At 40.3% G+C, this 22,713-nt stretch overlaps 1 protein-coding gene across 2 annotated transcripts in view; it reads left to right on the top strand.

Moving 5' to 3' along the window:
• Nucleotides 1-22,649, top strand: part of prickle3 (prickle homolog 3) — a 30,760-nt gene extending 8,111 nt beyond the window's left edge. Inside the window, exons 2-11 of one of the 2 annotated variants that reach the window (XM_042492460.2) lie at nucleotides 2,192-2,274; nucleotides 13,160-13,343; nucleotides 13,564-13,677; nucleotides 15,047-15,184; nucleotides 15,979-16,182; nucleotides 16,755-16,941; nucleotides 18,461-18,799; nucleotides 18,901-19,191; nucleotides 19,951-20,328; nucleotides 21,180-22,649. In XM_042492460.2, coding sequence (XP_042348394.2) covers nucleotides 2,192-2,274; nucleotides 13,160-13,343; nucleotides 13,564-13,677; nucleotides 15,047-15,184; nucleotides 15,979-16,182; nucleotides 16,755-16,941; nucleotides 18,461-18,799; nucleotides 18,901-19,191; nucleotides 19,951-20,328; nucleotides 21,180-21,640 — 2,379 coding nt within the window. In that variant the 3' untranslated portion in view covers nucleotides 21,641-22,649. Of the gene's footprint in view, nucleotides 1-2,191; nucleotides 2,275-8,264; nucleotides 8,420-13,159; nucleotides 13,344-13,563; nucleotides 13,678-15,046; nucleotides 15,185-15,978; nucleotides 16,183-16,754; nucleotides 16,942-18,460; nucleotides 18,800-18,900; nucleotides 19,192-19,950; nucleotides 20,329-21,179 lie in introns of those variants that run through there. The other variant, XM_042492461.2, reaches the window with a different exon arrangement.
• Nucleotides 22,650-22,713: the final 64 nt, after the last annotated feature.

Here is a 22,713-nt window from a genome sequence, read left to right as displayed (position 1 = left end):
AAATATATGATTACAATAATTATAAATATAGTTCTCTCCACATTTTTTCCTGGTTTTAAAAAAACAAGCAAACTAATTTTGAGGTCCTTTTCTTGTCATCTTTCACTAATTTCTCACAACTTGTTGCCAAGTTCACAATTGCCTTTTTTGAAAGAAATTTTCTCAGGTTTCAAAGGGTTAAATAGCTTGTAAAAGGTGTCAGAACATAGGATGAGAAAATTTATGGTGATCCAGGTTTCAGAGGATTACAGGGAGGTTTTCCCAATCTGAATTTAGGGTCTAAGGACAGAGGGGATCACAGGCTGTACAAATGTATGATTTTTGATATTGTCTAGTGTATGTAAAATTGACTTGACTTTAATACCTTCAGCAGGGGAAAGAAATAGCTAATAAAGACACATTTTCTCTGTCAGCTGTAACTTTCATTGCAGAAGATAGGAGAGGTGCCCCAGAATAAAAGCAACAGAGAAAAAGAAAGTGGAGACAAAGAGACTACATGGAGAGGGAAAGGGTGCAGCTCCCATCCTGTGTCTGCTTCCTTCCTCTCATCTCTAAAAAGAGGCTTGTGTCCGCAGTCTATACTCTAAACACACACACACATGCACTCACATGCACTCACATGCTGGGCTGCAGGAATTGAATCAGAAGTGAGATATGAAGTAGTTGGTGTAGCTATTGGCTAAGTCAGATGCACCGCTCAGCACTTTTAGCTAAAAGCATTTTTGTGATTTTATTGTGATTCATTTAACTCAAAGTTGAATAAAACAGCGGCTATTTGATATTCTGGACATCACTGACTGTTTTCTGTGTCTGCACCCAGCTAGCGGGTTTAATACCCACTGCAAGATTTACTCCTCATGCCTTATTGCGTTGACTAGTGCTTGCACACACCAAACAAGAAATAATCCAGGAGAGATTACTGTGTACATTCAGCTGTAAGAAAACCCTGTTACGTACAGTGTGAGCATGGAAACACCATTTGAGCTCAGAGCTGTTCAGACTCACCACCAGTGCTGTGATAGTGTATGCTGTAAGTCACAACAGTGTGTGATTTAAAATGTCTTGAATTCAGTTTTATAAATATTAGTCCTTAAATGTCATAAATGTTTTAAATGATCATTTTTTAGGTGTTAATTTCCACAGACATCTTATCTATTTTGCATATTATGCATTTTTTAAAATTTCCTCTCTCAAAATGAGTTGAGCTCTTCTGTCTTGCTAAAGAACCGTACTCCTATATAAACCCTAAAACCTACCTCTGCATGAACCACATACAGTATGTATGACTTAAATTTATGCTTACCTGCAACGCTTGAATAAGAAAACAATGATTTGTCACGAAATCTATCTTGAATTTGTTTAAAAATTATATCTAAAATGTCTTATCTAATTATATGTATCCATTTTTTAAATTTCTTATGTCAAAATGAGTCAAGCTCTTTTGCATAAAAGTCCAATCGTCTGATGTTAAACATTTTTAGACAAAGCCACTGAACATAATATTGTCTTGTTCCTTTATACTTGCATTAACCCGTTTGCAAAATGTAAATTAACCTAATCACTCACTGAAGAACCATACTCCTACATAAAACCTTAAACCTACCTCTACAAACAGTATGCACCATTTATTTTTATACTTACCTGCAACACTTAAATGAGAAAACAATGATTTGTCCAAAAAAATCAGTCTTGAATTTGTTTAAAAATGTCTTAATGAGCATTAAATGTAAGTGTCTGATAACTGTAGACACCCTGCACAAGCTGTGTCCAACACAACTTATATATCCATGTGATAAACGTGCCCATCACCATGCTTTGCAGCCATTTTAATAGTTTATCTCTACCAGTTCAAGCACACACACACACACACACACACACACACACACACACACACACACACACACACACACACACACATACAGTGACATGATGATGTAGGATTGTCATAAATGGACATCATCACTGTTGCTGAACCAAAGGCTGAAGAGATTGACTCTAAGTGCATTCTGCTTGTGGCTTAAGTGGAAACACTGCTCACTTACTCACTCAGTATGATGCTGATGTTTCTGCGGCCATGTCTCGCAAACACCGTACGTGCTCTTTTAACCTTTAACTGTCTTGTGCCAAAAATGCATGAGTGGTTCTGTGCGGGAAATGATGTTGATCTGAAGTGTGTGTGTTTTGTTTTCAGCAGGAGGAAGAGGACCCAGACAGAGGGCAGCCCTGTATGCGCTGTGGGGACCAGTGCCCCGGCTTCCGGGTCCATGGCTGGAGGTATGTCTTAAACATTGCCGGCGCTGCCTGTTAGCTTAGCAGGAAATGTTTTTCTCGTATTCACCTTTGGTAGAGTTTCACTCTCTGCCGCTACTGTTTGGATCTGATAATGACCAGCTACTTAAAAAGAGGGTCTAACATCAACTTTTGAGGCTGTTAAACATTAAAGATATAAAACATAGGCAACTTTGATGTTATTTTTTTGCACAGGAACAGATGTGTTTTTGTCTTTTAGACACCACATATAATAAATATTCTGATAACATGAGGCCAGGTAGCATGCAGCCTGCAGAGACGTTTTATGTGTGCAGCACTAAGCAAGGACAAAATTTGGCTGTTTCTACTATACTATAAACAGATTTATTTACTCAATGTTAAAACCAATACTCAATGTTGGGGAAGACACGTTCCCTTCAATATTTAGTGCATTTATTCCCCTCCCAGGAAAAACAGGAAAGCAGAGGATTTTTATTTTGACACAATTAAATACATTTATACCATAAAATAAAGCAGAAAGGCACAAGCTGGTGCATAAGATCACTATAATGTAGGAAATTAAGTGTCTGATGCTAAAAATTTTCTGTCAGAGGACCTTCAAACCCACCCATTTAATACATGTGTCCCCCAGTGTTGAAACAAAATCTACGCCCTTGGTTAAAAGTGTAATATTATCTGCTTTGTGACTACATAGTGTAACGAGGGAACCGGTAGTTCAGGAGTCAAACTGTGTGTCTGCGTGTGTTTGAATTTACATGTCTTGGGTATCAACATTGCTACCAGTGGAAATCAGCTTAGCTGTGATCTGTGCACACACTCAGTGCAGATATACATTAAAAGACAACAAACATGACCCAGTAAGGGCACTGCATGATGTCCACAGAGCCGATCAGCCTTACTGACCCTGCGGCCACGAAGAATAGACTCGTGAGTGCCATTAAGCCTTGACAATTGCAGCAGATGCAGCTGCATTTAGTTTAAGTTGACGTTTATCTTCATGGGAAAACAGAGGCATAATCTGATACAACAGATTATTTTCTTTAGGGCAGATCAACAGAGTGGTCATCTGGAACAAGGCGAGATCTGCTCAGCAGAAAGACGAGGTGTTTCGTAGGATGTGCATATTGTGTTCAGAGAGTTTCTGTAACTGTAGGAGGATCTGCAGAAGAAAAAGTTTAATTCTTACAGTCCTGCTTTTTGCATCACCCTGCTACCTCTTACATCTATTTGTTCAGGAGTTGTTAGCTGTCAAAGGCTTTGCTGAACAACAATTTATTTCACACTGTTAAGCAGATTTTTGCGTGCTTTCCTTTGAGCCTTCTTTTCTTTTCTCTCCCCTCTTTAGTCCGTTAGTGAATATCCAGCTGGTTGGGTCTCTATGTTACTCTAATCCTGTCAATCACGCTAATAAGATTAGGCCTCGCTGCTGTGATAGCAACCCTCTCGACTACTTCATACCTCCCTCTGTCTCCCCCTCTGTCTCTCAATTTCACTGCTGCCTACATTTCATTCAGTATTAAATATTATGTAAAACTAGCGGAGCACTCAGAAGTGCAGACCTCTGTCATGGCCGAAGCCCTATCTAGCAATGTTGAAGGCACAATATAAGATTTTCAGAACATAAATTTAGCCGCAAACTACTATTATTCATATCCCCATTGGCTGTTGGCTCGGCCAGCAATGTTGCTGTTGTTACCACCGCACTGCTAGCCGCCCCCATTTCAGCTCGGCCGCCTCTGTGTTTGCTCGTGATGTCTGAGGTGAGAGCCACGTGCACTTTTGGATTGAGACTGTGCATGTCGTATATTGCAAAGTGAAACTTAATTTGTGTTACGGCTGGCATGATATAAGATTTTCACCCTGCGCACAGCACTGCACAGACAGTAGAGATTATGATATGAAAGTTTAGCTTGCACTGCACATTTATTTCATTTACTTTGTTTAAATACTTTCAATCATCACTACTGTACCTGGTTGAAATTTTGCCTGTAACGTTAGATCTAGATGTCTTTCTGGAAAAATTAAATGTTATCTATGGCTGCGCAGATTTGTCTTTTTTGCTACATGGATCTGTGCGTTTACAGAAGGCAGTTACATCACTGTGTCCTGTTCAAATAAAATTTAAACTTTTTATATAGAACAGGCTCCATTTATGTTGATTATGTATATGTGTTGACTTTTACAAAGAAATGTGATAAATCTATATGTTGAACAAATGCTGACATCCAGTATTAATGCCTATCCTCAATTATCATACAGTATGTGTATTATTGATCAGTATTTGATTTTTAAATATCACAATTATCGTCATAGGGGTCGACTAATTTTGGGGTTTTAGGGTACCAATACTGATTAAAAGTATTTAATGAGACCGATATTTGTAACCAATATGCATTTACAATAAAAACGAAAATTTTTCTGTCGAAATGTAGAATTTCTAATATAACAAACTCCAACGCAAAATTTTGTTTAAATGCCTTTAGCAAATGTTTATTGACAATTATTGAATTTTAATCATTTGTCAAAACCTAATCGTCAATACTGATATATCGTGACACCCCTTATTGGTTTATTGGCTCCATGATATGGATCTATCCCAATATTGAATGGGTTCTTCCTCGGCTCATGATACTCACTTTCACTTTCAAGTTTCCTAAAATCGGGCCAGTGGGTTTCTCACAAACCAAGCCGAACACATGACTATGTTGGCGGAAGTAATAAATATTTTCTATGGGTAATTATTTACTTGACTGTAACCGGAGCAAAGGGTCAGTCACTTTGTAATCAGAAGGAAGCCGTATGATCCCAGTTATGAAAAGTATTTCTCCCAGTACATTGTGTTCACTGGCTCTAAACTCTGAGGCTGTAGAGTACAAGCATCAGGTTTGACACACTGCTAGATGAATGAAAAACAAAGGACAAAGATTTATTTCTGCTTACGAAATCTGCGTTCACAGTCCCAGATGGGGGGCTGTGCGGCTGAACCAAACTGTGGCTCTGTGATGGAGAGGATAAAACAAAAGGCGCAGGAATGCGAACTTCATGTAACCAAAAGACTGTAATTGTATCTTTTAGCCTTTTTTCCCAGTTCTTTTCCCTCTATTCAGGTCAAGACAAAAGCTCAGAAGTTAGGATGTAATCTAAAACACGTGTGCTGCTCTCTACCTCCGGCCACACTCTGGTGGAAGTCGAGCCCCGGTACACATCAGCGTGTTTACAGTATCTGTGGAGTATTAACATAAAGCTGTGGGGGTTATGGACATGTCTCAATTATGTGTTTGGCTGGAGGACAAATCTGAACTGACTTTTGGGTGAACAGACAAAGAGAAATGTCTTGTTTAGATGTTTCTGATCCCGGAAACATGAAAGTGATTAAATGATTGAGATTTATGGGGGTCAGCCTTTAAGACCCCCGAGTCCCGTGCTAATTGCATCTTCTTTAATAACCAATTTAGAGTCACACCTTCCCTGATGGAAAAGATCATCCAAGTGACCACAGGCTTAGCTGCTGATGCTCGCTGAGAGGGAAGTGATCCATCTTCATCCCGAGCTCTCTCAGACAGAGCTTAAAGTGAGGCGGGGGGCAGATGGTGCTTCCGCTGCCCAGCAGCAAGTGAATTGAGTTACTTTTGACCCACAGGTCCCCGCCACGCTTCAAAAGTGTTCAAAGTAGCCGAAGCTATTAGTCTGGGTGGCCATGCAGCAATTACTCAGTCACTAATTAGTGGCAGGGAGCTATAGGACAAGGTCCATCTGTTTCTTCAAATCAGATCTAAGGAGGGATTCACTATACATCCTGCAGCGCGGTATAGATTATCACACAGCAGCACACGTTCAATGCAGAGGATTATCCTATGGCTGCTTTCTCTGACCTATGATACATCTGTTTACACAGAAACAGCAGTCTAGACTGGCTGCTGATGGTTAGTCGTCTAAAAACTAAGTAATGTTAGGACTGTAAGATTATCTTTAAGAGTCATTGTGACTGATTATATCTGACCAGCTGTCCCAAAAAAAATATACAGTGTGCAATCGAGACAAAGAACAGCAGAAAACCTTTACATTTTTGAAAGCTTTTTGGTGCTTTTTTTGCAAAAAAAAATCCGTAACTCTAGTTGCAGATTCTTTTCTTTGTTTGTTTTTTTTTGTTAATTGACTAATGTATCAGCATTTTATCTGGGCAGCTTTACATTGCGTCTATCACAATTAAGATGATGTTGCTGAATCTGATGCCGAAGTTGTTAAATTGTTACTTTAAAGCAGAACACCACCTAAATTAAGAATTCCAATAGGTTATTTTCATCGTCTAGGAAAGTTTTAACCTGAGCTACTCATCCAAAGCCAGAAGTCCTTACAAAGAAAGTTGCATAATTGTGATGTCATTAAGTATAAATTCTGGATTCTGGCTCTTTTTGCACAGCGGTCGCACCACGGGGCTGCTACAAAGTCTGTTCATTATGCTGCTTTTGCTTTTTTACATAGAACCAAAAAAACTGTGGCATAATGCTGCTCCAGTATGTGATTTTAGATAGCATGCTGGCCTCCCGGGAGCAAAAGAAGCATGACGGGGGCAACATTTAAAACAATAATGCCAAAGTCTACTGTGACATATAACATACTTGTCAGCAGCACGTTCTAAGCAATAACAATGACATAACATGGCAGTAACAAACATTTACTGTCTGTTATGTGGCGGCTGATCTTGTCCTCTGCTCAGAGGGTAAGGAGCTCACAAATTTCATAGTTTTCCCACTTTGAGAACATTTTCAGCTTCAGTTCTTCTTCTTCAAGTTAGCTGCTGACTTGGCTTGTTGCTTTTTAAATCTTCCGACGGTGGGTCGCACACATATCATATTGTCAAAACATTACAACCGTCCTGTCTGTGGTCTCAATATAGATACAGCGCTGTTACTACCTCCACTGCTGCTTTGAAGGAGAGATGATTGTTTCCTTCCCAATCTGCCATCATACCTTTTTAAGAAAGGCAAGTGGACTAACAGCTCGACATTTACATCTTAAACATGTTTTGGAAAAGGAGCTATTGAATGTGAGCCTGATTGTGGACCCACACTTTGTTTAGTTTCCTATTTATACCAAAATTAGTTTTTTCCTTTAGTAGTGTTCTCAGTTGTGAAACAGGAAAAGTACCCATATACTCAGACCTTTCTTCTGGGTGCAACCTTCAACATATTTCCCAATTCAATGTCTATGGAGCAGCTTCAGCCTTTATACGTGCAGACATGATGAATTTGAGTTTTAGCATTAGTTTTTGAATATGGGAGAGAGTTATACATCTTTACTTATATTATTTTCGACTGTCGTAGTGTATACCTATATGAATTTTGAAATGGACGTAGTTTCCCTTAAACATAAACCAACACCCCCCCCCCCAAAAAACAAAAGAAGTATTTATAAAAGAAATATCCTCAGTGATTGACCAAAGTCAGATGATCTTGTGTGTCGTGACTTCACTAAGTCTGAGAGTCATGCCGTCTGCTTGATATTTCTCCAGAGACACTTTGTTGTCATGCGGGCCCATCTTGATCGCATAAAATGACAAATACTGCACAGCACAGCATTGCTCATAGCTCCAAATCTGCTTCACTCTCATTTCTATGATTAATAACTGCATGAACGCAACAATCGTCCATCTGTTGTGAATCAGTGCAGCAGTCTGGTCAGAGGAGAAAAGACACAAGTGAGTTTACTCTTCACGATTGTCACTCGGACTCTGACGTCTCATATCTTCAAAGGCTGCGTGAGTAAATTATGCACTGTTGTGTACTCTAGCTTATCTTTTTTGAGTAAATTTAAATCACATGAGCGTTTGTGTGTGTGTGTGTGTGTGTGTGTGTGTGTGTGTGAACTGTGGGTTTTGTGTAGTGTGTGGTTGTGTTCAGTGCCTTTTGTTTGCGCCCACCGTCAGCACGGAGGAGGGTGGGAGTCGGGGGTGGCGGGGACATTGAAAAGAGCCGAGCAGACAGAGAAATTACCACATGGAAGTGAGCTGCCACAGAATATCCTGCCCTCACTGACAGACACGCTGACAGCAGTAAGCTCCTACCGGATGCAAACTTTTACAGAACACTAGTCTGGATGGGACAGCATCAACAGGCCAAGCTGGACTAATTTGTCATGATTACAGCAGGTAACAAAGAAACCATATTTTACTGTCTAACAGGATTAAAGGGAGGAGAAGCTCAAACAGTCATTAGCTTTGGAGATGTGGGTTGACTGTTTTGTGTGTGTTTAGGAGATTATTATCCTGACTTGATGTTGTTTAGCACACAGTGTGGACTTCAGGTGCAGAACCTGATGTAATGTGCAGTTAGTGTTGTTACTCACCTCTCCTGTGGACTGATGGCTGCCTGTAATTTATCTTAACAACATGGTGTCTTCATGATTATGTCATTTATTTAAGTATATACACACACATTTAAAAGTGCTTGCTCATATATTACTGGATGAACTCGGGTCAGTGTGGGATCTAGGGGAGGAATGAACAAGCGTTAATCTCTGTGTTCAACAAATTAAAATGATTTAAAATCCCCTCAGCTAAAGCTAATCAAAGCTGCTGGATTTGCAAGAGTTCAAATGAGTTTATTTCTACTCCATAAAGTGTCAGTATTTAGTTTCTGTTTAGTTTACTGTCTAATAATAATATTAATAATAAAATTAACAATGAAATTTATTTCTACAATGCTTTTCTAAAGTTACAAAGTGCTTTACAAAGCACAATATAATACCAGACAATATTAGAGAAACAAAAAATTAAAAGAACAAGAGAAATTTGCAATTAAAGAGCAATAGAACAAAGTGTGAAAGAACAACATAAAAACATAAAAAATAATAATAATCTTTCAACATAATGACATAGCTGCACCCATGTTGGCACACTGCCCTCTCCTTTATTATCTAGTCTTTATTTCAATATCATGTATTTTATTATTTATGTGGATTATCTGTGACTGTCTGTGACACAAACAAAAGATGCATCCTTAATAATAACAGCACCAGCTGTTTCAGTTACAATATTTTGGTGAGCTGCAAAGCAAATTTAGAGGCAGATTGTTGATTTCTGTCCAAAGCAGCAGCTGTTGTGTCTCTGCTGGTTGTGGACTCAGTAGAGGGCAGTTCCCAAATAGTTCTTTTTTTTTCAGGCTGCACAGTTATGATGTACACAGGAATATAGCAAAATAGTTTAAAGTGTCTGCTCTTTTATTTAGTGCCTTACAGTCGTGGACATCCCACTATGAAATTTGGGAAACTAGAAGATGTTGTCTCTCCTCATGATCAATATTTCAGTCACCATGTCAGATTTTGACTAGGGCTGCAGCAAACACTTATTTTCATTTAATTAATCTGGCATTTATTTGCCCAACTAATTGTTTTGTCTATAAAATACCGGGAGCGCACTGTGATGTTAAATATACAATCTTACTAAACAGCAAAAAGGCAGAAAATACTCACATTTGAAGTGGAATGAGCAAATGTCTACTTTAAGAATTACTTAAACAAGGAATTGATTCAATCGAGTAATCAACTAGTCATTTCAGCTCCTAATTTGACAGCAGGGGAATGATACACTCACAAAATTGAATACTTAAGTGATAACTAGTGTAGTTATTCTTGCTCTTTACTCCATTAGCACATTAATAGTATATTTGATTAGATTTTCCCTTGTTTAGAACTTCCTGTTGAGTTTTTTTGACCTATCAGCACCAAATGTGGTACGCAGCCAGAGGGGACAAAGCCTCGCTGTGTTACATCAGAGGCTTGTGAGTCAAATAATTGAACAGGACGGGGCTCAGCACAGCAGGGCTTGGTAAATTGCAGTGTTGAAATGCCCTTCAGAAATGTGCTGCTTTTAAGTTCACTGAAGTCATGATTAAACAGCCGCTCGCTGAGAAAAGCAGAAATAAAGTGGGTATGTTGTGGAAAAGGTTCCCCTGTATTCAGACTATACCTGTATATACTTTAGTGGTGCTGATGCCATTTGTGGGTTCTGAAGTTTATCTGCTGTGTATGTAGCAGAAGTATATTTAATGTTTTGGCATGTGCACAAAACAATCTTTGGTTGGACTCTGCACAAAGAGAGACATGATTTAAGACTCTTCTGCAAACTTTCAAACCTCAAATTCGTCCAAATTGGCACTTTGCGATCTTTTAATGACTGTAGGTTGCATGCTTTCATCATGTGGAGGCTGCTGGTGGTGTCATCGGGTGAGACGTGGTGCATCTGCCATCTGTCCCGCTGTGCCAGGTCTCCGGCTGTGTCCTCCTACCCACTTACATCGGCATGCAGCCCCCCCACCCCTTTGCCAACACACACAAACACAAAGGCACACACACAAATGCAGCTGGGGTCAGATTCAGCCAACGTGGCTTAGCCTAATCTGACTTACAGTGTCTACTTTTATTTATATTGTTTCTACGTACTTGGCGACCATGTCCATCTAAGATGCCAACCTATGACGGCTAAATGTTTGTCTGTTTTTTTTTGTTTTTTAAACTTTTGTTTATTCGGGGGGGGGGGGTAATAAAAAATGAATATTTTTTTAAAAAGTGATGGCTGTACGTTAAAAGCATGCACTGTCCTGGGCTTGAGAACAGGTACAGTCATGACATCATAGCATTTATTTCCTGTGTTTTGTCGACTCCTTAACAATTAACTGCTGAGAAATGAGCACATTCACTGTGACATGCAGCAATTACCTGCCGTCGCCAGCATTTCAAAGACTTTTTGTATCAGGATTGATTAGAAGAGGGGCACTGCTGGAGTTTACAAGCAGTTATGTTTGTGTGTTTTTGGTTGGGTGGGGGCTGGGTGCTGGAATAAAGCAGCTTTGTGCCTTGTGAACTTGAGCCATAAGTGCCAGCTGGCAGGCTGTTATGCAATCACAACAGAAATGTACACATGCAATACATGCTGCCACATTGTCACCTATATGCACCTGACACCCACACCTCACTGTCACCCTGGGCGCTTCACTCTGACTTCACCAGAAACAGACACACCCACCTTCACACCGAGGAGTCAGAGGACGTGATGGGGTGTAATATGAGGCTGAGGGAGATTATTGCTCCCATCTTCACCTCCCTCTCGTAACTGCGGCGGGGATTGACAGCTAGGCTTATGTCAGCGACCTCATTTCCTGCGTGTTTAGTAGTAGCTTGTTTGGGATGTGCTGGTCCTGATGAGAGATCCTCAGTAACATCTGTGATGAGATTGACTTTACTCCAGTCGTGTAAACACATTAACACCATCCACAGACCACACACTACTTAGACCAGTAGTTCCCAACCTTTTTCCTTAAGGGACCCCTTTCCTATCATTGTGTAAACTGACGGCCCCTGAGTAACATGACACTACGTGACATATTGTATGGATATTTCCTATCCTGTTATATTCAGAGCATTACAATAACAGTAGTAAACAACTGCAAACTGTACAGTCAATCAGTATTTGCTTCTTCTTGACACCTGGCCTTTTTTCTAGTAGCGCCTTGGTTGTTTTAACCCTTTTCTTTTAAAAACATGAGAAGAAGTAAATGAGACACTTAAAAAGAAATGACCCAAAACTTAGCAAACCAACAAATGTGAAAAAAATTGTAGAAGTACAAAAAAATGACCTAAAACTGAGCAACAAAAAGAAAAACAAAAAAGCAAAAAAAATAAGCAAGGAAATGACCTTGGAAATAAATCCCTAAAAAATCATAATCACTCTGTAGAATATTTTGATATGTAATTCTGATAATTATAAATATAGTTTGTGGGACAGCTTTCCCTAGCTTTATTTTTTTATATAAATAAATTTCCAAATCTACTAATTTACTGCAGTTTGCAGAACATTTCTTACCAAGTTGCTCACTGCCTTTTTTCCCATTTTTTTTAAAAAGAAAGTAAACAAATTTGCTCATTGTTCAAAGGTTTAAATACTTTTGAATGCAACATTTTAATCTGGTTTTCTTCACAGAAATGAATGAAATGCTGAGATATAGGTCTGCTGTGCATACATATGTTTAAAAACCAATATTACCTTGCAACCCCCTGTGAAGCTTTGGCGACCCTTAGTCGAAATCAGGACACCCATGTTGGGAACTAGTGACTTAGAAGATCTTTACAGCATTTTAAATGATCTGCAGATTGTGTTTTTGTGTACCAGTGTGACAACTGTTGCATTAGTAATTTTTGGCTGCAGGGAGTCTGGCTGACTCAACCTCAAGAATGTGTGTGGGCTGGTTTGTGACATAATGTCTCCAACGCAAAGTGTGTTCATAAATAATATGGTTAGAAACTGTGGGAGTGCCCATATGAACGTGTTGTAAAATGATTTATTACTGTAAGAGCTCTGCTGTTCGGGCTGTTACCTTGGCTTAATAAAGGGCCGTCCACACGAAGAACAATGACTACGACACTGACGATGTGAGCATCCTCACTGAGGTTCTGTAGTCAGAGGTGCCAATCACGTGCTGCAGACTCCTGCTGTGACAGATACATTTTATTGGCTGTCAGTATTTTCATTGTTTATCGAATTGCTCTGAAAGCGATTCTAATAATTAAGATTTGTTACTGTGATTGTCGTCATAGTTGTGGTATGGACTCCACCATCCACGAGTTAGATCCACTTTTAATGGTCAAAAATCAGCTGAATTTTGAATTTTCCATTGGTTTTCTTTGTGTTTATGGGATGTCAGTTGCTTCTGGCAAACAGGGACTGATATAAATCTGAAGTCTAGAGTCAGGTTTTAAACGTTGTGGTTTGCACCTTGTTACCTGAAGCACCAGGAGAACCCAGCATCTTGAACTGTTTGACATTTGATCAGCTTTGGCGTGTGTTATAAATCAGTAAAAGGAAGGAAGCCTAAAGCTGTCTTTGTCTCCACAGGAAGATTTGCGTACACTGCAAGTGTGTGCGAGAGGAGCATGCCGTGCGCTCGGTGCCGGGCCAGCTGGAAAAGATGATGACGAAGCTGGTATCAGACTTCCAGAGACACTCCATCTCCGACGACGACTCGGGCTGCGCCTCTGAGGAATATGCATGGGTCCCACCTGGGCTCAAGCCTGAACAGGTAACAAACGGGGTGCAGAGCAGACGCAGAGTCGAGACAAAAATTAATGCACAATGCACGCTTCCACTTGGACATGTTCGTACACACACAAAGACAATAAGAAAACCATGGGAAAGTATATTCAGTGTTTGTGATTTATGACTGCAGATGAAAAAAATTGCTCGATAAATGGCTCTCTGTGCTCTGTCATTTATGTAAACACACTCGTCTCCTCACACAGGTCTACCAGTATTTCAGCTGCTTGCCAGAGGACAGGGTGCCTTATGTGAACAGTCCAGGGGAGAGATACCGAATCAAACAGCTGCTGCACCAACTTCCAGCCCACGACAGTGAGGTAACAGCACTGTGTGTTCTCCTCTTTGGCTTCATTCCTGCTGTAAAGTAATCGTGTTGGGACATTTCAGATGCAAACAGTTATTCAGTGTAATCACGATATAACAATACACTATTGTTATCGATCCTGAGCCTTCATGAAACCTCCACATACAGTACTGAGCAAAAGTCTTAAGCCACTTTTAACCTAAAGACTTTAAAATCTTGTTTCTCACTTATAGAGCCCTACATGGCCAGGCCCCGCAATATATAAGGGGCCTTTTATTTCCCTAACACTACAAGCCGAGCTCTTAGATCGCTCCTTCAAGTTTGCGGCTCCCTAAGCTTTAGTCTCCCAGCCAGCTTTAGAGTACTGGACTCTGTGGAGTCTTTTAAAAAGCAGTTAAAAACCCTCCTGTTCAGACAGGCATTTGGGTAGCATATAGTGTTTAAATCCTGTGTTTTTGTCTGCTCTCACTGTATATTTCTTCTGGGTTTTATTTTATTTTGGTTGTGAAGCACTTCATGACTGGTGTCTGCGAAAGGTGCTATGTGAATAAACTCTGCTTGCTTACATTGCTTGCTCATACTTTGTCATTTTAGCAAGGTTAAACTGATTATACAAGTTTATTTCTCAGTAGCCAATTTAATAAAATACAACCAGAACATAGAGGAAATAAAAAAAATAAAAATGCAAATATTTCATAATAAGTCAATTTCAACAGTTCCAAGTATTTAGTGTGACCTCCATTTCCACTTAGCATGTCTTGAATTCTCTTGGGCAGACAATATGAGATTTGCGATACCAATATTCTGCTGTATTTACACCAGGTTTTATTCAAGACATGTCCAAAGCTCAATATTGATTGTTTGAGCTACCTTTTGTTATGGTTGTACGATTCCATGTTTCACACTAAATACTGACTTCAGTCTGAAAAAGCCATTTGTTCTGACTGTTTTGGTGACGGTGATGTATTTTGAAATGCATGCCTCGCCATGATATGTGTAAGGATCTTAAAGACAAAAGAGATCAGTTCATATTCATTTTTAAATTAGCATTTATCTTAAGCAATAAACAGCTGTACATTTGAGTGTGTCTGTTAAATCAGTTTTGGCCGTCTATCCTCTCATTTAAATATTTTTCTGCTTAAGGCTCAATTTGGTATGAATAATTCATCGTGGCTAATTAAATCCATAACATCTTTTTGATTATACAAAATCATTTCCAATCCAGCTGCTTCTAATGCTCACTTTTAAAAGTCATTAGGACCAAATTGGAAACACATTTATGCAACTCAAGAGGCGAATGAACAATACATTTGTTTTAATGTTTGTCTTTAACTGCAATTTTTGTTTGCACACGTCAGCATGAATATCTCTGTTCCCTGCAGACGCAGTACTGTAACTCTCTGGACGAGGAGGAGAAGAAGGAGTTGCGTTTGTTCAGTCAGCAGCGGAAAAGAGAAAATTTGGGCAGAGGCGTCGTCAGACTCTTCCCAGTGACTATGACGGGAGCCATCTGTCAGCAGGTAGAGCAACATTTTTATTTTATGTTCGGCAGATTTCCTCATGAGACAAGCCAATATTAAACTCAAAAACAACAGTATCCTAATGTAACATTAACCCTTTGAAACCTGGATCGACATCACTTTTCTCACGCTGCGTTCAAACGCCTTTCACAGGCATTTAGACCTTTGAAACGTGAGCATATTGGTTTGATTTCTTTCAAAACATTTGTTGTATAAAGGAAATTCCCAAAACGATTGTAAAAGGTGAAAAGAAAATAACTTGAAAGTTAGCTGAAATTAAGAGCGAGAGAGAAAATCATTAGAAATATCAAGAAAACTAAATGTATTATTCTTGTAATTACATATTTAGAGTTAGGTTATACAAAATTTATTATTATTATGTTTATTTTTTCTAATTTATTTTAGCATTTTTTCAGGTCATTTCCTGTTTTTTATTTTAATTTCAGGTTATTTTCTTTTAACTTTATACGAATGTCTTTCTCATTTTTGGGTAATTTCTTGTTAATTTTCTAATTGCCTTCTTTGTATGTTTTTGAAGGATATCAAGCCAATGTGTTCAGCTTTTAAAGGGTCCGTACATGCAAATAGAAGCGTATTAAAACACGTCAGATTCATGCAGGAGAATCGCTTTATAGGACTATTCAGGAGTTCAGGTGCAAGTAGGTGCAGGCATAGCTCAGGGGCCACAGCACACTGGGATTTAATGATTACAGGGCTGTATAATGTTCGCCAGCTAACTTCCTTCCCTCTGAACCACACCTCCACCCCCACCTCCACCCAATCTATTTTTCCAGTGCGGCAGGCAGATCTGCGGAGGAGACATAGCTGTGTTTGCCAGTCGGGCAGGACACAGCAACTGCTGGCACCCTCAGTGTTTCCAGTGTGCCACCTGCAGCGAGCTGCTCGTCGATCTGATCTACTTCTTCCAGGACGGACAGATCTACTGCGGCCGGCACCACGCTGAGAGGCTCAAGCCCCGCTGCCAGGCCTGCGATGAGGTGACTGTCTCACTAAGATCCCCAACTTATCACATAAACTGTCATCAGCAGGTCTCAAAAAGCAAAGTGTAGTGAAACACAATGAGAAATTCAGTATTTTTCTGCTGTAACTTTACTTAAACTGAGCTTCACTGTACCCAGTTTCCTGTTTCCTCTCTCTCTCCCTCAGCCAATGAAGGTAAACTTTTTTTTAAAGGCGTCCTGTGTAGAAAGATCTTTTAATGCATCCCTAAATCAATCATGTCAGGTCTTTTACTATTAGTATTTGTGGAGACATAGTTGTAGGTCTTTCTGGCGGTCTCTTCTTGTTTTGAATGGCTTCTCAGTATGACTTAAGAGATTAGTTGACATAGTCGACTAATGGATCTGCCACAACTGACCCACAAGAACCCAGAGCACGGCTAAGCCTGCAGCAGGCCGATAGCATCTTTTTTTCCTATCTTGTTAACCCAAATCCTCAGCACTCATTTTTACAACTGATTTGTTTACTTCTGTGCCCATGAAATCATCGCTGCTACACCGAGTGACCTCTCCGTCTCCCTCCTGTCCCCTGCTGCTGTGTCTCAATCCAGATTATTCTGGCAGATGAGTGTACGGAGGCAGAGGGGAGATACTGGCACATGAAGCACTTCTGTTGTTTTGAGTGCGAGGCCGCGCTGGGCGGTCAGCGTTACATCATGAGGGAGAGTCGACCGTACTGCTGCTCCTGCTACGAGTCGCTGTACGCAGAGTACTGCGACACCTGCGGAGAACACATAGGTACTCAACTCCATCTCCTCTCATTCCCTGTGTTTCTATACGGCTAACAGATATTAGCAGGCGGATGTTTTTACTATTTCTTTGGTAACACTTAAAGGGACAGTTCACCCAAAAATGAAAAGTAATTTTTTTTTTCCTGTAGAGCTGTTTATTAATGTAGATTTTTTGGTGTGAGTTGCTGCCTTATTTTCTATATAATAAAACTAGATGGCACTCGGCTTGTGGAGCTCAAAGCGCCAAAAAAATACATTTGAGAAACTCAACAGCGATGCGTCTCTCTCCAGAGATCATGACCTGGTTGCTCAAGATAATCCTGAAACTTTGCTGTGAGCAGTATAGAGAAACTATTTTCTTTCTACCAAGCTACACCCGCCAGGTGAATCACCATGCAGAAGGAAGCGTGCATCTACTGTTAGCTCACCTAGCACCACTGAGCTAGCTAATGTTACAGCTCAGCGGAGGACGTCATTATTGTTTACATCTCAAGCTTCCAGGTAGAGCTGCAATGACTAATCAATTGGATGTCAATTAATTGAGTATTTTTTAAGCAAAAAAGGTCAAAACTCAATGATTCCTGCCTCTTAAATGTGAATATTTTCTCATTTCTTTCCTCCTCTGTGACAGTAAACTGGATGTCTTTGGGTTGTGACAAAAGAAATTTGAGGAGGTCATATTGAGCTTTGGGAAACCTATAGTCTTTTTCTGCCATTTTATAGACCAAACAACTAATCAGTTAACTGACAATTATTGTTGCAGCCCTAGTGAAACGAGCACGAGCCTCTCATCCATGAGTAGATGCACGCTTCCTTCTGCGCAGTGATATGGTTGGTGGGTGTAGTATGGTCGAAAGATTATACTTCTTACATGAAACTGCTCACAACAAGGTCTGTGGATCCTCTCGAGTAATTGGACATGATGTCTGAAAAAGAGATTGCTGTTGAGTTTTTCGATTTTTTTCAGTTTTTATATTATTTATTCATTTATTGGCGCTTTGAGCACCATAAACCGAGTGCAGTCCAGTTCCATTATATTATAGAGAAGGCAGACGTCTCTACAGCCAATATCTCCAACATTCGGCAACTCACACCAAACAATCTAGACTGAAAATAGCACCACAGGTAAGAGGAGAAATAAGTCTTTATTTTGGGGTGAACAGACCCTTTAAATCCCACTATGTAGTATTTCTAAGTTGTATGTAAAAGATTTTATAAATGGTGCAAGAAAAGGCTTAAGTGTCACAAATGCTCTAAATGCTATATATTCACTGTAAATCACAACTATAAAGCAACATTGTCTTAACTGATGCATAAGTATAACTTGTTAGTCATGCATTTATATATTTAAATAAACTAGTGTGACGTGACAGCTGCATGTCAAAAGAAGCACAATAATTTCAAATATGACTCGGCCAATCAAACCTGCAGAACTACAGATATGTTCACATACTGTATACACACACTAAAATAACAGATATTGATTTTCATATCAAGTGTGTAATCATGAAATAATTTCCTCTCAGGTATCGATCAGGGCCAGATGACATATGAGGGTCAGCACTGGCACGCTGTGGAGTCGTGTTTCTGCTGCGCCCGCTGTCGACTCCCTCTGCTGGGGCGTCCCTTCCTCCCTCGAGGGGGGCTCATCTTCTGCTCCAGGCCCTGCTCGCTGGGCGAGGACCCCAACAACTCCGACTCCTGTGACTCAGCACTGCAGAGCAAACCGCCTCAGCACAGACGCTGTGAGACAGCAGGCAAACAGCAGCAGCCACAGTGCGGTTCTCCGCTGCAGCCACTAGAGGGCGTCAACCCTCCTATAACTCCTGCAAAAGACTGCATTCACACTGCAGTGGAAAACAGAGGTGAGGATGGTACACTGGTGTCATACTCACATGGTATGTAGGTCACACCTGCCCTCTTAGAAACTGTTCTCACACACATTTATTTTCTCTGCTTCTCTCAGGGGTCCACTGCACTGCTCCAGTCCAAAACGGACTTCCTTCACCCAGCGGTCATCCTCACCCAAGAGGCTCCTACTCACCTCTTCCCCACATCCATCTAGGAAACGGCTTAGGTCCGTCTTGGCCCAGCGACCTTCCACACTACAGTTTACTGCCAGGAGACTCAGGAGTCAAACCTTCTGTCAGTAGAGAGCTAAATGGAAATGCTGGACTGACTGGTCTCAATTCAAGAGGAACCTCAACAGCTAAAGACTGTAGGAACTGGGTGGAGAGGACGAATCAAGTTATGCAAGGTATCATAAATCGCTGATGCTTCACACTGTTACAATACAAATCTAAGGCTGGGTGGCTCAAACAAGGATTTATTTAATCTAATATTAGCTCTAATAAGAGTTTAGTACAACTAGGTTTAAAAGTAAATCCGGATTTTAAATTAAGCAGAGCTCTGTTGCACCATTAACCGTTTTGAAACCTTGGTTTCTTTTAAAAGCATGTGAAAACATGGAAAAAGGCAATGAGCAACTTAAGAAATGACCCAAAATTTAGCAAGAAATTATTTTTTTTAAGTAACAGGAAAATTACCTTTAATAATAATAAGATAGATAATAATAAAATGATAAGAATAATTGCAAATATATTTTTCTGGAATATTTAAGGAAATTATTCATTTTTATGCACATATTTCCCTGGATATTACCTTGTTTATTTGCTTTGGTTTTTATTTTTTTCCTCTTTGTTTTTACTTTATTTTGTTTGTTTGTTTTTGCCAATTTTTAGGTATATTTCTTTTACTTTTTATTTTTATGTTGTTGTTTTTTTTTTTTGCTAATTTTTGGGTCATTTCCTGAGTCACTTATGGCCTTCTTGCCATATTTTTGAACAAAATCGATTAAATATGCTCAGATTTTAAAGGGTTCAATTGGAGTTTAAAGTTTTGGTGCAGCAGTATTTAAACTTAAACTGTGATTCATCAGGTTTAAAAGTTAATCCTTGTTGGTGCAATCCAGCCTCAAATTATATAACCTTACAATATCCTGATTTTCTCTCCACAGTGTTTCCTCCTCAGAAAAACTCACACCTCATCTCACCTGACTCGCCTCCTCCCGCCCACCAACCCCTCCATCCTCCCCCTCCTCTCCCCATTAAGTCTCGTGACTTGATGCCCCGGGACTCGCCGTCACCAAACCTCCCCCCGCCAGAGGACGGACCCTCCGACTCTCCGCCCCCGCTGACTCGCAGCGGCACAGCCAGGGTCAGCTTCAGAGAGCCAATCAGCAGCAGCTACTCTGTCGATGAGGACGAGGATGAAGATGAGAACGAGGGGGAGATGAGAGAGGGCGAGGAGAACCAGGAGGAAGAGGAGGTGGGGGAAGGTTTCGGAAGCAGGTTGCATCTGCAGAAAGGCATCCCACCGCAGATGGATCTGCTGGGTAAGAAAATAATGTGAGAGAGATGATTATTAAAGGAGCGGTGTGAAAGATTTAGGAGGATTTAGCAGCATCTGGTGGTGAGGACTGCAGATCACAACCAGCTGAAACTTCTCGTGGTTACAATTCCCTCAGTGTTCAGGAGGTTTTTAACAAAAGCCGAATTATCCACAAAGGTCTCTTCCTCTACATAACAAACAAACCTGGTGATGTAAACTGATAAAAACACTGAATAAAGAAGTTTCACAGCACAAAAATCTGTGAATTTACAAATCTCTCACAGCTGAGGGGCTCTAACCACGGTGGCGGACGGGAAAATGTGCAAACATTATTGGTCTTATCTAGAGTTGAGCTCTGATCGAGCCAAAAAGTCCCAACCCTACATGAACCTGTGCAGTTTCTGTCTAAGCCTGATCCGTGGCAGCAGTTTTGGGCCATGCCCAATTAAAAAAAACAAATTTCTTCTTAAAAGAAATTATTATATATTATGCTTTTTTTTTCTTGTATAAGTTATTTCGGTTGTATGTTGCAGTAAAAAGTGCAATATATATATATTATATGTATATACCAGACAAATGCCCAGGGACCCAAAGTGTCAGAGGACCTCCTGGCTTTCATCTGCAAACTGTCACACAAATTACTGACTCAAAATTACCAGAAAGAGATACGAAGAGACCACAGAAAGATTCAAAGGAAACAAACAACAAACCAAACAATCACAAACAGACACAAAACAACCAAAAAAGACACAGATTTTACCTCAAAGAGACACAAAACCACAAAAAAATCCATAATAACTAAAGAAAGACACAAAACAACAAGTTAATTTTGTCAATATTTCTGTTTCCACTCAGATGGATCCTCCTACCACCAGCGGAGTCTGCGGCGAGGGTGGAGCCGCTGCCGTATCCCCTCTGACCCTGCTCTCCACCCGGGAGCAGAGAGGCGCTCCCGACGCTCGCGGCCCGACCGTCCTCGTCTGGACGCCCTGGACTGGAAAGGCGAGAAGGACAGGGACAACCGGGGCTCCGCCAACACCTCCTCACTGACCCTGCAGCTGGGCCCGTACAAACACGAAGACTCCTGCTCCACGTGCTCTTCATCGTCAGACTCTGAAGAAGAGGGCTTCTTCCTGGGACAGCCCATTCCTCTCCCTCCACAGCTCAGGAAGCAGCAGCCTGAGGCGGGCAGAGACAGGGAGGGGGACGAGGACAGGGAGGTGCAGAGAGACAGAGGACTGAGAGGCAGCTTCAGGCGGAGGAGAGCTCACAGCCTTGGTGCAAAGGACAAAGATAAAAACTGTGCTATCTCCTAACAACAAAACACAGCATGTTATTTTCTAAATTATGGTGCACGAGCAGAACTAATGTCCCTTCATTACTCTGGTATTCACGCTGTTTATCAGCTTTATGGTGGTGACAAAGAGTTCAACACACGGCCAGTGTTCCCGACGCACCACGGAGCAAAAGAAGCACAACAAACCTCAGAAAAATCACTACGTTTGAGACGTTACAGTGTAGAAAAGTGAGTGTGTGAATCATGTAAGCAGTGATGGATGTGGAGTGATTATAGTTGCAACATTGAAGAGAGGACTCACATCCGTGTCACAGTTTATTTGGACAAAAAACGGCTGTGACCCTGCAGTGAAATACGTTTTAACGTCACTATGATTTACATATGCAAACTTGCAGTAGCAGGTGTGACCAGGAACTGAGAGCTCGTTCCTCCATCGTTGTTTCTAAAAGGAATATCAGATAAATGGTATTTTTAACTCTTCTCTAACCCTCTTTCTGTGCTTTTATGTGCAATTTTTATTATATTAGCTGTATTATATTACAGTTATAAATAGTAAATGGCCAAATGTAATGTACTGTCAAAGTGTTGCACAAAGGAGAATCTGAGTGAATACTGGAGGTTAAAGGGACAGTTTTCACCAAAATATATATGTTTCCTTTTATCTGTAGTGCTATTGATCAATCAAGATTGTTTTGTGAGTTGCCGATTGTTGGAGGTATCGGCCGTAGAAAAGTCTGCCTACACTAGATTGATAAATAGCACTACAGGTAAGAGTAAAAATGTGTATTTTAGATTTAGGGGTGAACTTTCCCTTTATATTTGTTTCTTGTGTTCAAACTAAATACTGCAAAATGTGTATATGTTCACGTCTTTAATCAAAAAAACACTTATAGTCGTTTATTTTTATATACTTGGTGTTGGTCACTGTTCTTTCTTGTTTTATTTCGGGTGAAAGGAAGAGATTATAATTTCTTTTTTCTCTGATTGTGAGACAGCTTTATGGTGACATTAAATTTGTCTAAGTTGTTGTTAGTTGTGTTCTTTATTACGCGCTTTCCCAGTGTTGGATGAAGGACCTGAAAGCCACACTTG

This window comes from Plectropomus leopardus, chromosome 9 (assembly GCF_026936395.1).
Source record: "Plectropomus leopardus strain MGB_pleo_1.0 chromosome 9, ASM2693639v1, whole genome shotgun sequence".
Lineage (NCBI taxonomy): Eukaryota > Metazoa > Chordata > Actinopteri > Perciformes > Serranidae > Plectropomus > Plectropomus leopardus.
The sequence above is the reverse complement of the archived record's forward strand: the minus strand, read 5'-3'. Positions and strand labels throughout refer to the sequence as shown.